Raw genomic sequence first — 17,241 nt, forward strand, 5'->3', positions numbered from 1 at the left:
TCCTCTGCACATCCTACCATTCCAGTGTTTAATTACAATATAGCAATTTCTTTGCCACCATGGCCTATTTGCCTTCCCTCTCTTATCCTACCTCATTTGCACATGCTGTATATAGATTTTCCTACTGTATTATTGATTGTACATTTGTTTATTCCATGTGTAACTCTGTGTTGTTGTATGTGTCGCACTGCTTTGCTTTATCTTGGCCAGGTCGCAGTTGCAAATGAGAACTGGTTCTCAACTAGCCTACCTGGTTAAATAAACAAATAAAAATGTAAATTAACATTATCCGAGTCTGCATCCGAAATGGAATGCTAATTTTCATTCTTCCCCTCTAATCAGGGACCGATTTTGACCTGGGACACCAGGTGGGTTTTACTGTGTTTTAGCTCATAAATAGCGCAATATATAGGGAAAAAGAGTGCCACTTCGGTCGCATGCTGAGTGCCACTTCGGTCGCATGCTGCAGCAGGGCGATGACTGTCACTTCCTGTCTCTCTCGGCCAGTCTCTGAAGCAGGGCAATGACTGTGTCCTGTTTGGAGGAGAGCAGCTCCAGAGCTGTGGCCATCCTTCCCAGGGACTCTGCCATGCGTGCCTCCCTCCTCTCGCGCCTCCTCCCCCGGGCCTCTGCCCTGCTGTGACGGACCTGCTCCTCCTTGGCCTGCCCCTCTTGCCTCCTCAGGAACTCCTGCAGCAGGGAGGTGCCTTCTACTCGCTTCTGCTGCTGGGCCAGAAGGGAGATAATGGAGGAGCAGGAGAAGCGACCGTGCTTCTTTCTGCGGAGGTGCACGCGGCTGAGGTTCGAGGGGATGTAACGGGAGGCAGGGGGCTGTGCGACCGGATCAGGGGAGGGGTTTGGCTGTAGAGGGTCTGTGTTATTAGCTATTCTGGGGGAGGGTGTGTCTAAAGGATTGGGTAGAGGGAGGGAGGAGCAGACAGGGGTGGGGAGGGATCTGACAAAGGTATAGAGAGGGAGGGTGGAGGGAACTGGTGTGTGGAGTGGGAGGGAGGAGGGGACAAGGGTGAGTGTCCGAGTGCAGGCAGTGATGAGGTTGCCATGGGGAAGGAGAAGGGGCTTCTGCTCTGTTTTGGTGGTTTCCGTGGCGACATTCACCTTAGGGATGCTGGTTACTAGGGTAGGGCTGCTAGTGGTCTCTGCGCCGATGGTGTCACCAAGCATGGCATCCATCATCTTATGAGAGAATGAGAGAGCGACACAAAGAGAGATGGAATGTTGAGATAAGAGGGTCTTGTCAGCACCCTTGGGCAGCTTATAACAATCTTGTTTCTTACTTTCATAGTACACCCACAATGTCACTAGAATTGTTGAGCATTCACCAGAAGACCACTATGACCACAATAACAACATTTAACAAAATGAATAGACGGCTGCCTGACAACGTCACGAAAATGATGCGTGAGCAACGCAAGAGTAGAAGGCTGTGCGTTGCTGTGATCCTGAACAGCCAGACAGCTAGCAACAATGACAGGAAACTGCCATGTGGGGAATCGTAGGTGGTGGCTTGTTTCAGTTAATTGTATCTTGTTCTTGATAGCATTTCTTGTTTGAAGGTGTTTTGACTTATACCACGTCTATGATAATATGGCTCAAATTTGCTAGCTAGCTAACTAACAACTGTCACAATGTATTTGAGACACAAAAAGTGCTTACTGTGCAAATGCATGTATGTTTTCAATAAACATTTGGAGACAAAATACAGTTTCAATAATCCTATGATTCTAAGCCAACCCTGTCTGTTTTGCCCAGAAGAGCCACAAGCATCGGTTTTCTTGTTAAACAACACAAGTCTATTATTATAAAACAAACAAGTACCTCAAAGTACTCCCAGGAGGTTCTGGCCTGGCCGGTCTCCCTGCCTCTGTATTTGACCCTCTTATAGGTGACGATCAAGTTGTTCCACTTGCGGCGGATCTTCTCAACAGGGAGACAGTGACCCTGCTCCTCCAACTCCTTCTGCACGCTCTGGAAGAGCTGCGAACGCTCCCGGGTCCCATACAGGCTCCAACGGCGCCCCACTGCTTCGATCAGGTACACGATGGCCTGGTAGGAGAACTCTGGGGACACCTGGGGAGGAGGCCGAGGAGTCGGGAGGGTCGTGAATGGGGCTGAGGAGGAGAGGAGGGATTTTTAATAAGTACTGTAAGTCCAGAGCATCTGCTAAATTACCAAAATGTAAATCCTCTCATGACAGAGTTAACCATACAAATGTTATCGACCAGCTAGCCAGCATGCACAAGAGATTTGGTGCTGCAGATAAATGGTACATCTACAGTAGGTGCTTAGACCAGGAAATATAGGAAGGGGTAGTTCGATTCATTTTATGATCCTTCTCTATTTTACTCCCCTCTATCTTCAATTGGAAAAATAGGACTCACCTGGAGCTATCTTTAAGATGGTTTTGCCATCTGCAGAAGTCGAGGAAAAGAAACGGTCAGCACTCACAGGATCTAGTGGACAGAAAGAAAGAGGCAGATGCCACATGCAAAACAGTCAAATAGAGCAAATATTTTTGCGATAGCTCATAATGTCAATACAATTCTGATATTTCATTATAGATTGCACTAATGTTTCTAAAGTGTGCAGACTTTTTCCTGTTTCTCGAGGTTTGCTTTTTGCGTCCAGTACGTTCACTACTCAGCTCTGGGTGTGCGGTAGATTCTGCCTATTATCTAATGGTAGTTCTAAAGTAAAAGTTCCTGTGAGACAAGACCGAAAAATATTCCATGTCTGTCTGATTATACAGTACCAACAACTTACACAGTACGATGGGTTTGGTGGTGGTTTTAGTTGCCAGCCGCCCATGCTGTGTTGAATACCCTGCATTGTCTTCTATTGGACCGCCTTCTCCCGGAGAAATATCGTGACGAGCTGCAGACTCGGAGCCTCTTTTGCCAGAAAGCAGCGAAGATGATTCGTCTTCTTCGTCAAAGGACTCGGAGTCTTCACTTTTCACAGTGATATTCAACGACATTACCCCGTCTACCAAGCGCACTTTCTTGGCTATAGTATGGAATCGCTCGATCCCGTGTAAACAGGCTGCCTATGTGGTTGTTTCTCTCAATGCTTATGAGAAGGAAAAAGTTTTAGTCTCTCAATTAGATATAAAAGATATTCGCCTACAAACCCCCAACATCAGCCACTATTGCAGTATTTGCATTCTAGGACCTGTGGCTTTACAACAAGATGAAGAGAAATGGCTGCGTATTTCACCAAGCTGCGCAACGCTGCTGCGCAGCTCTGGGCAGGGATTCGCTGCTGGCAATTGTGGTGACGTGTACTAGCGTGCGCAGGCCCTGCACGAGTGCAGAGACGCAACGCAGACGACGCCCAAGCTGCCCTGAAGAGGGCGCTGCTGCTCTGTCTGATGATATTCTCCTCAACAGAACCACATTCTGGTAGGCTACACACAGTCAAACAAGTATACCTACAGTACGTTGTACAATGTTTTGAGAAAATTCGATGTATTTTGTCTTAAAAAATAGATATTATTTCATATTTCATATAATAAATATATTCAAATACACTGCAATATCATATGAACATTTATGGGTTTAGGCATCATCATTTTTTAATTTTTCTTTTACAATTTGTTAACATAATCTCTCTAGTCTAAGTGGACAGCGGTAACTCTGAGGTTCAGCACCACTGGACAGCTGAGGTCTCAGAGAATCCAACTCAGTGGAGAATCCCTGGACATAAATCCAGTAAAGCTTAACCAGAAGTAAGACATCTAGAGGCCTGGAAGGTAACAACTTACATGAGAAGTTTGGAGAGTGACATTCACTGTATGAAATGTAATGTTGTCACCATCATTCTATTTCAATGGTTATCACACACCAATTTCGACTGCTGGAATGAATGAAAGGAATTAATAAAATGACTAGATAGATGACAGTGAATAATGTACATGCATGGAAAATAAGAATTGTACAACTTGGTGTACAAGTCTGTATGAATGCTGTATAGAAGGACCAGGGCATGGGGAATATTCCCCGTTGTCTCATAGTGAGACAACAGTACAGACTTGATGAAGGCTCAACTGGCTATTGGATGCTGAATGTACTCTTGAACTCTTGTACTCTCAAATAGATCCTTCAATCCTTCGCCCATTTCACGGAACTCTGCATTATCCTTCAGAAAAAAAGAGACACAGCTTGTATAGAAAACATAATAAACAAGCTAGAAATGCAATAAACACAACTCATTTAGCCTGTGCAGCTTTGTTATGGATTAAACAAAGGCACATTGTTAGTGTTATTCATGCATTAGCACAAGTAAAGTTGACTAGCATGTCCAACATTTCTTTTCAAAATTTTAGCCCAGGGGTTTCACATTGGAGATTGCAGTAGTGCAGTCTTACCCTGTTAAATGTGGCACAGTTGGTGAATTTAAGCAACACGTCAGACACAAAGTGTTGCACTGTTTGGTAGAGATTCTGCTGCGGCTTCTCCATAACCCTGCCCAGCCATGTAGTGGTCTTAGTCACACTGGTCTAGTTTCTCACCTGGCAATGAAACATACAGACAGAGAGATATGTGAACTTAGACAGACAGACAGACAGACAGACAGACAGACAGACAGACAGACAGACAGACAGACAGACAGACAGACAGACAGACAGACAGACAGACAGACAGACAGACAGACAGACAGACAGACAGACAGACAGACTATATAATTGATTGATTGTTCGGCAGCTTTCCAGTTACATGCTCAGAGGGTGTTGAAAGCGTTTATCTAGCACAGTTAAAGCCGAACGTGTCCAGTGAGTGGAATACTGACACCTATTTGGGAGTTACAAGAAGCTTTATGTGACATTTACAAAAATAAATTATACAATTTCTTATCATGTATGCATTTATTTATTTGACCTTTTCAGCAAGACTACACGGATGTCCAAGGGAGTGGTGTAGGCAGTCAGTGTTTTGGTATGGGACACAGGCTCGGTTCCATTTCTCACCATAGCCACTTCTCCTAGCACCTGCCTCTAATGGACACCTGCCTCCCAATGGTAGCATTCATTCATTAGGTCTCCTCACCAGTAGGTTCAGCAGATCAGACCCACCTGGTAAGTCTTTTGACTGGGGTAACGCCACGACCGACTGGCCCTCAGTACACAGAATGTACACAGCCACAGAAGATTATCCCTGTGATTATACGCACGCACGCACGCACGCACGCACACACACACACACACACACACTAAGCTGACAGCTAAGTTTACCTACACAGAACAAACAGACCTCTCTTCTATCAATCTCTTTCTTGCACTCTCTCTCTAATCAACCCTCAACTCTTCTCACCCCAGCATAGCATCATCCACATTAGGAAGTTGACATCTCTGATGGAAGGAGCGAGGACACTTATCACAGCATATCAAGCTGCCCTGGCTCGTCATCGTTATCCTGATTGTGCTGCCAAGACAGAGAAGAGAGGAAGGTGAGAAGGAATTGGTTAACAATCAAGCAAGCCTGTTTGTTTGTTAACGAATATTGTACAGATTTGTTTCCCACACCCTCAGGTGTAAAACAAGGAGACACCTTATCACCAACTGTGTTTGCTATGTTTATTAATGAATTGGCAAAATAAATTAAACATTTAAATATTGGAGTAAGATATGATGATGAAATGCTAAGTACTCTCGTATATGGTGAAGATATTATTTTGATGGCAGAAACTGAACAAGACTTGCAGAAAATGATATTAAATGCAGTCAATTGGTGCAAAAGATGGAGACTCCTGCTCAATCAAAAAAATACACAAATAATGCATTTTAGAAAACCAAGTACGAAGAGAAGAGTTTTTCAGTTTTGTTTTGGTGAAGAAATTCTTGAGTTTACTAGCAATTATAAATATTTGGATCATTAATTTGATGAACATATTACCTTTCATTACGGCACATCTGCCCTGGATGACTCAGCAAGTACAGCTCTTGGGGGAGTTATAAAAAACAATAACACTCAAAGATATTGGGTATGCCATGTATTCCCAACTGTATCAGACGTGTGTTCTGTTCTGGACTATTCAGCAGGCGTGTGGGTTGCTAAGAGGTATCTCACAACAGTCCGTTATTTTTTGGTGAACACAAGCTTGCAACTATACTGGCAATAACTGGGAACACGGGCTGGGAACCCTGTGAGGTGAGATGGAAGACGTGCATGGTGAGAAATTAAAATACACATTTTAAATGTTTTATAATATATATTTTTTCAATATTAAAACATAAAATCATACATACCTGCAGTGAAGCCGCTCAACATTTACATTACATTCAGTCATCTAGCAGACTCCCATCCAGAGCGACCCACAGGAACAACCAGGGTCAAGCGCCCCACCCAAGGGCATGTCGACAGATCTTCCACCAAGTCAAATCGGGGGCCCGAACCAGCGACCAATTGGCCACCGGCCCAAGCTCCCAACCGCCAGGCCACCAACCATCCCCCCCCACCACAGTTCCCAGAGAGGTGCCCCTCAACCCTCAAAATGTGCTCACTCGTCAGGAAACTGTTGTTCAGAGGAACTAGCCAACAACACAGCTAACACAATCATTTCAAACTGAAGCTGGAAAGACTGCAAACTAGCTGCAAACTAGCTCCTTTTTTCAATTGACATTTCTTTGTAACCCTAATGATTTCAACTGGCTGAGAAATGCTGCTTGCCTTTCTGTCTCGTCCAAACTCCTGACACGTTCATTACTATGGAACAGCTGGAGATTGAATTTGAATATTGAAACAATGTTGCAAATGTCGGTGAGAGAGAAAAGCAAGGTTTATACAAATCTCCGCTGTTGAAAACTACAAAATCCAGAGCAACCCACAGGAGCAACCAGGGTCAAGCACCCTGCCCAAGGGAGCGTCAACAGATCTCCCACCAAGTCAAATTGGGGACCTGAACCACTGGCCCAAGCTCCAACCGCCAGGCCACCAACCATCCAAGATACCCCACAGTTCCCCAAAGGCTGCCCCTCAACCATCCGAGACAGAACTCTCTGGGAACTGTGGGGCGAAAGGTCAAATGAAACAAAGTGCAGCTAGTTTGCAGTTTTTCCAGCTTCAATTTTAAGTGATTGTGTTTAGTTGTGTTGTTGGCTAGCTCCTCTGAACAACAGTGTCCTGACGAGTGAGCACATTTTCCTACGCCAGGTGAAATCGCACGCATCATTAGCTCATTGTTATGGATGTATCCAAATAAATGTCACTAGAAAACAGCTTAAACAAATGCAAATGCAGCTACTTTGCTGTTATTCTGGCTTTTTGACGTGACTGTAAGTTAGCCGTAGTTGGCTAGCTAGCAAGCAAGCGATAAGAACGTTGCCAGCCAGTATGGCAGTGGAACATTTAGAACGAACGACTGGTTCACGTCCATAGATACAGAACAAAAAGACTGAACGACTGGGTCGCGTCTCTGGCAACCCGAACCGATAGAACGAACGACCAGCCGGGTTGGGTAGCAACCCTAGATTTGTGTCGGGACTATATCTTGTGGGCGGAAGAAATAGTATGAATAAATTCATCAAAATAAGGTTTTTAATGAAAATATGTAAATTGTTATTTGAATATGTTGGTAACCTGTTGTATAAAAGGGATAATGCCCTCAAAGACGGTGTTTGGAGGATATTGGCACGGTTTGCCGGCCCTCGACTTCGTCTTTGGCCTACCAACACCTGTGCAAATACAGTGCTTTCGGACACCTTACTCTTTCCACATTTTATTACGTTACAGCCTTATTTTAAAATTGATTAAATAGTTTTTTCCCCCTTATCAATCTACACACAATAGCCCATATTGACAAACAAAAACAGGTTTTTCTAAATTTTTGCAAATGTATAAAAAAAATGTAAATATCACATTTACATAAGTATTCAGACCCTTTACTCAGTACTTTGTTGATGCACCTTTGGCAGAGATTACCCCAGTCAAAAGACTTACCAGGTGGGTCTGATCTGCTGAATCTCTGACTACCTACTGCACAGCTATTTTCAGGACTCTCTAGAGATGTTTGATCAGGTTCAAGTCTTGCTTTGGCTGGGCCACTCAAGGACATTCAGAGACTTGTTTCCGAAGCAACTCCTGCGTTGTCTTGGCCGTGTGCTTAGGGTCGTTGTCCTGTTGGAAGGTGAACCTTTGCACCAGTCTGAGGTCCTAAGCACTCTGAAGCAGGTTTTCATCAAGGATATCGCTGTACTTTGCTCTGTTCATCTTTCCCTCGATCCTGACTAGTCACTCAGTCCCTGCCGCTGAAAAACATCACCACTACCATGCTTCACCACTCTGTCAGAATGACCATCGGGTTCTTGGTCACCTCCCTGACGAAGGCCCATCTCCCCCGATTGTTCAGTTTGGCTGGCCGGCCAGCTCTATGAAGAGTCTTGGTGGTTCCAAACTTCTTCCATTTAAGAATGATGGAGGCCACTGTGTTCTTGCAGACCTTCAATGCTAAATAAATGTTTTGGGGTGGCACAGCTTGCATTTACACAGGAGAGAGTGGATGGCCAGGATCTTTCTCTGAAAATGAGAAACAAACAAAGACAGTAGTAGTACTAGTAAAACGTTTTTGAAGAAGGGAAATGTTTTCATCACAGGTCCTTAAAGACCTGCCAGACTATCTTAAGCCATTCTTTGTACAGTAGGTTGGTAAGTGCCAAACACACATATTCTTTCTCTCTCATCTCTCTTCCTCTCTCTCTCTCTCTCTCTCTCTCTCTGTTCTCTTTCCCTCTGTACCTCGATGAGGATGTTGAGTGGTTTCCCGTCCCACTGGATGTCTTTCTTCCAGTAGGCATCTGCCAGAGCTGACCCCTCCGTCACAAACTTCACCGGGGTCATCCAGCACAGCTCTGTACGGATGCTCTTGCCACACGACCCTGGGGCAACAGAGAAGATAGGGACAAAAGGAAAAACTCAAATGAAACCCTATCATAACCTTAGTATAAATCCAATATGGCGCACTACAGCTGACCAGAGTGACATAGGGCCATGGTGAAAGAACCTGTAGTGTATTATCGATAACAGCTAAAGATGTGCACATACAGAGCAGAGAACAACATATGACAAGTAACACTTAGAATGCAGACAGACGGCGCAATGACACAAAAAGCAACCAAATAAAAGACAGAAAATTAACAAACAATATCTATACACCTCACAAACTACAGACAACAGACAACATGGAAAGCCGCTTTACACAGCTAATCACTTGTGTTCACACATCTGATTTTCCTTTAGCCATGTCTTTAGGTAATGTGGCGCAGTTACATGTGTCTGAAGACAGTGTGTTCCAGACATGGGAAGCTCTCACAGTGAAAGCCGTCTGACTGAAAGTGCTTTTCCTTAAAACCTCTTACATCTAGACGTTCCGCTAGCGGAACACCGCTCCAATATCCAATGAAAGGGCGTGGCGCGAAATACAAACTCCTCGAAAATCCGAAAACTTCCATTTTTCAAACATGACTATTTTACACCATTTTAAAGACAAGACTCTCCTTTATCTAACCACACTGTCCGATTTCAAAAAGGCTTTACAACGAAAGCAAAACATTAGATTATGTCAGGAGAGTACCCAGCCAGAAATAATCAGACACCCATTTTTCAAGCTAGCATATAATGTCACAAAAAACAAAACCACAGATAAATGCAGCACTAACCTTTGATGATCTTCATCAGATGACACTCCTAGGACATTATGTTATACAATACATGCATGTTTTGTTCAATCAAGTTCATATTTATATCAAAAACCAGCTTTTTACATTAGCATGTGACGTTCAGAACTAGCATTCCCACCGAACACTTCCGGTGAATTTACTAAATTACTCACGATAAACGTTCACAAAAAACATAACAATTATTTTAAGAATTATAGATACAGAACTCCTTTATGCAATCGCGGTGTCCGATTTTAAAATAGCTTTTCGGTGAAAGCACATTTTGCAATATTCTGAGTAGATAGCCCGGCCATCACAGGCTAGCTATTTTGACACCCACCAAGTTTGGTTCTCACCAAAGTCAGATTTACTATAAGAAAAATTGGATTACCTTTGCTGTTCTTTGTCAGAATGCACTCCCAGGACTTCTACTTCAACAACAAATGTTGGTTTGGTTCCAAATAATCCATAGTTATATCCAAATAGCGGCGTTTTGTTCGTGCATTCAAGACACTATCTGAAGGGTAACGAAGGGTGACGCGCCGGCGTGTATCGTGACAAAAAATTTCAAAATATTCCATTACCGTACTTCGAAGCATGTCAAACGCTGTTTAAAATCAATTTTGATGCGATTTTTCTCGTAAAATAGCGATAATATTCCGACTGGGAGACGTCGTTTTCGTTCAAAGACTGAAAATGTAAAATGGACTCTTCATGTGCATGCGCACGCCCGTCTCATTGTTCTCAGATCGACCACTATCCAAATGCGCTACTGTTTTTCAGCCAGGGGCTGCAGAGTCATCATTCAACGTTCTGACGCCTTCTGAGAGCCTATGGGAGCCTTAGAAAGTGTCACGTTACAGCAGAGATCCTCTGTTTTCAATAAAGAGGCTAAAGAAGGCCAAGAAATGGTCAGAGAGGGCACTTCATGTTTGGAATCTTCTCAGGTTTTGGCCTGCCATATGAGTTCTGTTATACTCACAGACACCATTCAAACAGTTTTAGAAACTTTAGGGTGTTTTCCATCCAAATCAAACAATTATATGCATATTCTAGTTTCTGGGCAGGAGTAATAAACAGATTAAATCGGGTACGTTTTTTATCCGGCCGTGAAAATACTGCCCCCTATCCATAACAGGTTAAGGGAACTACACATTCACCTCTCATGGCAGACGTTGTGGATCTGCTGCCATGGGTTTTATGCTTGATAAAAGCACTAAGTGGGGGCAGTATTTGCGGTGCAGCCAGAGAAAGAGGGTTGACAACATGTAAAAGTGTCTCCAGTACCTCCAATAGTTTTGGAGACATAGCAATAACTATAGGATTTTCTTATGTTTAGAATAAAAAAGAATAAAAAATGTACCTGATGCAAACCGATCCTCATGTAGCATTCCATTGATGGCTCCACAGGTGACTTTGAAGACAGACTTTTTCATACCACCATGGCTGACTCCTGTACTGCTCTCTCCTCCAGCAGTATTTGCCTGCTCTCCTCTCTCTCCTTCCTCTCTTTCCTGCTCAGCTTCTTCTTCCTCCTCTTCCTCCTCACCATCATCCTCCTCAGATTCTGAAGTAAAGATTGAAAAATTAACAAAGAGGTTTAGGGAAAGATGTTTCCTCTATAAGTGTGAACGGTCAGGCCTGTGTTATTCACAAATCTGTATAACATGTTAAATACTGTTGAAGTAAAATGGCTACAGGTTCATCTGCCTCACCTCAAGCCCATTCATGTGGGAAGCTGCTATAGACCACCAAGTGCTAACAGTCAGTATCTGGATAATATGTGTGCAATGCTTGATAATGTATGTGATATCAACAGAAAAGTATATCTTCTGGGTGATTTAAATATTGACTCGCTATCATCAAGCTGCCCACTCAAGAAAACACTTCAAACTGTAACAAGAGGGGAAACAACTGTAGACCACCTTTACTCCACAACAGAGACGCGTACAAAGCTCTCCCTCGCCCTCCATTTGGCAAATTTGACCATAATTCTATCCTCCTGATTCCTGCTTACAAGCAAAAACTAAAGCAGGAAGTACCTGTGACTCGCTCAATACGGAATTGGTCAGATGACACAGATGCTAAGCTACAGGATTGTTTTGCTAGCACAGACTGGAATATGTTCCGGGACTCATCTGATGGAGTATACCACATCAGTCATCATCTTTATCAATAAGTGCATCGATGACATGGTCCCCACAGTGACCGTATGTACATACCCCAACCAGAAGCCATGGATTACAGTGAACACCCAGAGCTAAAGGGTAGAGCTGCCGATTTCAAGGAGTGGGATTCTAACCCGGACGCTTATAAGAAATCCCGCTATTTCCCTCAAACGAACCATCAAACAGGCAAAGCGTAAATACAGGACTAAGATTGAATCCTACTACACCGGCTCTGATGCTCGTCGGATGTGGCAGGGCTTCTATTATGGACTACAAAGAGAAGCCCAGCCACGAGCTGCCCATTGACACAAGCCTACCGGACAAGCTAAAGGACATCTATGCGCGCTTCGAGGCAAGCAACATTGAAGCATGCATGAGAGCACCAGCTGTTCTGGACGACTGTGTGATCACGCTCGCCGTAGCCGATGGGAGTAAGACCGTTAAACAGGTCAACATTCACAAGGCCACAGGGTCAGATGTGTGCTGACCAACTGCCAAGTGTCTTCACTGACATTTTCAACCTGTCTTTGGCCAGGTCTGTAATACCTACATGTTTCAAGCAGACCACGATAGTCCCTGTGCCCAACAATACCAAGGTAACCTGCCTAAATGACTACAGACCATAGCACTCATGTCTGTAGACATGAAGTGCTTTGAAAAGCTGGTCATGGCTCACACCAACACCATCCCAGAAACCCTAGACTCACTCCAATTTGCATACTGCCCCAACAGATCCACAGATGATACAATCTGTATTGCACTCAACACTGCCCTTTCTCACCTGGACAAAAGGAACACCTACTTGAGAATGTGGTTCATTGACTACAGCTCAGCGTACAACACTATAGTGCCCTCAAAGCTCATCACTAAGCTAAGGACCCTGGGACTAAACACCTCCCTCGACAACTGGATCCTGGACTTGTAGACGGGCCGCCCCCAGGTGGTAAGGGTAGGCAACAACACATCTGCCACACTGATCCTCAAAACGGGGGCCCCTCCGGGGTGCATGCTTAGTCCCCTCCTGTACTCCCTGTTCACCCATGACTGCATGGCCAAGCACGACTCCAACACCATCATTAACTTCACTAGGGTAGGGGGCAGCATTCTGAATTTTGGATGAAAAGCGTGCCCAAATTAAACTGCCTGCTACTCAGGCCCAGAAGCTAGGATATGCATGTAATTGGTGGATTTGGATAGAAAACACTCTAAAGTTTCCAAAACGGTTAGAATAATGTATGTGAGTATAACAGAACTGATATGGCAGGCGAAAACCTGAGGAAAATCCATCCAGGAAGTACTATTCTTTTGAAAGGCTGTTTTTCCATTGAAAGCCTATCCACCATACAAAGACCCAATTCACGATCTCTACGGCTTCTTCTACATGTGGCCAGTCTTTAGGCATTGTTTCAGGCTTTTACTCTGAAAAATGAGGGAGATACAGCACTTTCAATGACTGGACAGTGGAAATTTCCAGACATGAGTCCAGCGCGTGATCGGGAGCGCACCATTCTTGTTTCTCCTTTTCTATTGACAAAGCTTTTGTCCGGTTGAAATATTATTGATTATTTATGACAAAAACAACCTGAGGATTGATTTTAAACATCGTTTGACATCTTTCTACGAACTTTTATTGTACTTTTTTCACTTTTTGTCTGGATGTTGAGAGCGCGCTTTGTGCCTTTGGATTACTGAACTAAACACACCAACAAAACGGAGGTTTTTGGACATAAAGAGGAACATTATTGAACAAAACAAACATTTATTGTGTAACATGGAGTCCTGGGAGTGCCACCAGATGAAGATCATCAAAGGTAAGTGATTAATTGAATTGCTATTTCTGACTTTTGTGAGTCCTCTCCTTGGCTGGAAAATGTCTGTATGGTATTTTGTGCCTAGGCGCTGTTCTAACATAATCGCATGGTGTGCTTTTGCTGTAAAGCCTTTTTGAAATCTGACACAGTGGCTGGATTAACAAGACGTTTATCTTTAATCCTATGTACAACACTTGTATCTTTCATCAATGTTTATGATGAGTATTTCTGTAATTTGATTTGGCTTTCAGCAATTTCACCAGATGTTATTTGAGACAATGCATTACTGAAGATAACGCGCCAATTTAAACTGAGGTTTTTGGACATAAAAAGGGACTTTATTGAACAAAACAAACATTTATTGTGTAACATGGAGTCCTGGGAGTGCCACCAGATGAAGATCATCAAAGGTTAGTGATTCATTTAATCGCTATTTCTGACTTTTGTGAGTCTTCACCTTGGCTGGAAAATGTCTGTATGGTTTCTTGTGGCTAGGCAGCTGTCCTAACATAATCGCATGGTGTTCTTTCGCCATAAAGCCTTTTTGAAATCGGACACTGTGGTTGGATTAACAAGAAGTTTATCTTTAAAATGGTGTATAATACTTGTATGTTTGAGGAATTTTAATTATGGGATTTCTGTTGTTTGAATTTGGCGACCTGCAATTTCACTGGCTGTTGTTGAGGTGGGACGCTAGCGTCCCAATGATACCAGAGAGGTTAAGTTTGCCGACGACACAACGATGGTAGGCCTGATCACTGACAACGATGAGAAAGCCTATAGTGAGGCGGTCAGAGACCTGGAAGTGTGGTGCCAGGACAACAACCTCTCCCTCAACATGATCAAGACAAAGGAGATGACCGTGGCCTACAGGAAAAGGAGGGCAGATCATGCCCCCATTGTTATCGACGGGGTTGTAGTGGAGCAGGTTGAGAGCTTCAAGTTCCTTGGTGTCCACATCACCAACAAACTTTCATGGTCCAAACACACCACGATAGTCGTGAAGATGGCACAACAACACCTATTACCCCTCAAGAGACTGAAAAGATTTGTCATGGGTCCTCAGATCCTCAAAAAGTTCTAGAGCTGCACCATCGAGAGCATACTGACTGGTTGCATTACCGCCTGGTATGGCAAATGCTCGGCTTCTGACCGCAAGGCACTACAGAGGGTAATGCGTACGGCCCAGTACTTCACTGGGGCCAAGCTTCCTGCCATCAAGGACCTCTATACTAGGCTGTGTCCGAGGAAGGCCCTAAAAATTGCCCACGACTCCAGCCACCCTAGTCATAAACTATTCTCTCTGCTACCAGACAGCAAGTGGTATCAGAGCGCCAGACTATTTGCATTGACCCCCCCCCCCTTTTTGACGTTGCTGCTACTAGCTGTTAATTATCTATTATCTATGCATAGTCACTTTACCCCTATCTACATGTACATATTACATCAATTACCTCGACTAACCTGTACCCCTGTACATTGACTCGGTACCGATACACCCTGTATATAGCCTCGTTATTGTTATTTTATTGTTGCTGTTTTATTTTTTACTATAGTTTATTTAGTAAATATTTATCTTGAATCTTATTTGTATAAAACTGCGTTGTTGGTTAAGGGCCTGTAAGTAAGCATTTCACTGTAAGGTCTTTCTTTACCTGTTGTATTCTGCACATGACAAATACATTTGGATTTGACTTGATTTTCCTCCTTTGTTTTCAGATTGACTGCAGTGCCGTCGAAGTAATGACGGATGTCGAACTTGCAAAATATGTGCCCAGATTTGGTGACCGTATTGCCCTAAGGCAGTACTGCAAAGAGAATTGGCCGCTCTCCAGGGATCCAGTGTCTAAAACTGCAGAGAAGCTTATGGAAAATTTTAAACACATAAAGAAGAGTCATGAGAAGTCAGCAAAACTTTGTGGAAACTCCAACGTTAAGAGAACAGGACATACTTTCCAAATTGGATGGCTGGAACAAGTTGGAGTAGACTCCTTCTGGCAAGTCATAGAGAAAAAAGGTGCTGGGACAAGACAATTAAAGTTACCAAAGACGGTTACTTTGGCAGAGCTTTTGGAGGTCAGTAAGGCACTTTTCTTTCCAAATGGAAAAAGCTAACTAGGGCATGTCAATGATTTTGAATTCACCATGCGAGACTTTACTGAGGAAGAGCTAGACCCATCTACTTCATTGGTCAAACAATACGAACTCAGAAAAGTAAAAATATTAAGACTATCTTTCCAGCAAAAAAAAGACAATGCGGCAGATGAAACTCTCAAGGCAGCTGCCTCTATCTCCACGGAGAAGAATAACAGAACCAAGTACAGCAGAACCGTCAATGTTTCCTCGTCCGACGACGAAAGCCTGGAATTTGAGGAAATCAGCACAGGGACATTACCATCTGCCTCAAAGAAAGCCTGGAATCAGAGGAAATTGAGGACAATACCATTATCACTCCCTCCGCTCACCTGGCCAGGAAGATGACAGAACAAACACATTAGCATCTGCTAGCGATAGACAGGAGCCTATTTATACCCCCTCACAACCAATAGATGAAATATCAGTTTTGAGTGACGAAATACCGGGTCCATCAATATCAATGGATGAAGAAATTCAAGTGGGATATGCTTTTCTAGATGATGACACATATAAAAAGGTTAATGGACCTCCCAAATTAAGCAAGGCCTGGCCATTTTGTTTGTGTTTACCCTACGATTTTTGCCACACACATGCCTGCACCCAGACACAACAAAATTACTAATAAAAAAAACTAAATAATGTATTTTTCGTCTCTCTATTTCATAATTTCCCTTCAATTCGCAAGAGGCAGACTGTATCTCACATGAGAAAACATCTGAGCGAGTGAATATGAATATTTGTTAGTGTTAATACTCTGTTTGATTTAAATGTGTGGGGTCTTATTATTTTGTTTTAGTGGGTTTTTCACGGGTTAGAAATGATGATGTACACAAATTAAAGTTTCTATTGTCAGAGTTTTGTTTGCACACATGTAAATTCTCTTGATTAGAAGAAATGTACTGAAAAACCCAATGTAAACCTGATACACAACATGTTTGAAATATCTTTAAATAATGTCTGAGGTACATTAAAACAAACACTCACTTAATAGGGCTGACTGACCTCTGACCTGACTTTTCACGAATCACGAATCACGATGTGAGTCTTGTGTCCAAAGGGGGAATTACTTGTCCCCTGGGGCCCTTTGGTAAATATGCAAATTCATTTTCTTCACATGCCTGCCTGTAAAAGGAAAAAAATGATTTTGGTAATGGTTGACAGTTACTTCAAATGAATTTAAGTTTTCCCCACCTCGAGTGATAGTATTGCTGTTTTGTTTTGTTTCTTTGTTTTTGTCCTGCTTCAATAACAAATCTCACCAGATTGGGATTTCTCCCTAAGGATTAGCCCTCCGACTCCCTGACCTGTAACGCCGCAGTGAGATCGCCAAGATGATCGGGGAGTATATGCCAATTTTGGGGGGGATGGTTTCAACTGTGTGTTGTTATTCTAAACTAAACTGTTGTTCTGGTCTGTCGAAGTTGGTATCTAGATGCATAGACGGTAATTCGGCCGATGA

The 17,241-nt window shown here is 43.3% G+C and overlaps 1 protein-coding gene and 1 long non-coding RNA gene across 3 annotated transcripts; one reads left to right on the forward strand and one right to left on the reverse strand.

The window, feature by feature from the left end:
- Window positions 1–188: 188 nt before the first annotated feature.
- On the reverse strand, window positions 189–3,342 carry LOC115196183 (uncharacterized). The gene is made up of 4 exons (XM_029756817.1): window positions 2,782–3,342; window positions 2,400–2,471; window positions 1,837–2,129; window positions 189–1,194 (listed from the first exon to the last, which is right to left on the reverse strand). Exons 1-4 carry the CDS (start codon window positions 2,993–2,995, stop codon window positions 484–486), a joined length of 1,290 nt encoding a protein of 429 aa, XP_029612677.1. The 5' UTR covers window positions 2,996–3,342; the 3' UTR covers window positions 189–483.
- On the forward strand, window positions 3,336–16,634 carry LOC115196193 (uncharacterized). 2 transcript variants are annotated; one of them, XR_003878813.1, is made up of 5 exons: window positions 3,336–3,419; window positions 3,633–3,769; window positions 4,904–5,092; window positions 5,333–5,463; window positions 15,366–16,634. It is a non-coding gene; the product is annotated as an uncharacterized LOC115196193 (long non-coding RNA). The 2 variants fall into 2 exon arrangements; XR_003878811.1 differs by having other exon boundaries at window positions 4,904–5,463.
- The last annotated feature ends 607 nt before the right edge of the window (window positions 16,635–17,241 follow it).

Source organism: Salmo trutta, chromosome 1, assembly GCF_901001165.1.
Source record: "Salmo trutta chromosome 1, fSalTru1.1, whole genome shotgun sequence".
Taxonomy (NCBI): Eukaryota; Metazoa; Chordata; class Actinopteri; order Salmoniformes; family Salmonidae; genus Salmo; species Salmo trutta.

Excerpts from the sequence above, each read along its gene's own strand:
- LOC115196183 (XM_029756817.1), bottom strand. The coding sequence starts at position 2,995 with ATGTCGTTGAATATCACTGTGAAAAGTGAAGACTCCGAGTCCTTTGAC. Across the intron at positions 2,472-2,781 it reads CACCAAACCCATCGTACTGT|ATCCTGTGAGTGCTGACCGT; the intron begins GTAAGTTGTTGG and ends TCTGTCCACTAG. Across the intron at positions 2,130-2,399 it reads CATCTTAAAGATAGCTCCAG|CCCCATTCACGACCCTCCCG; the intron begins GTGAGTCCTATT and ends TCTCCTCCTCAG.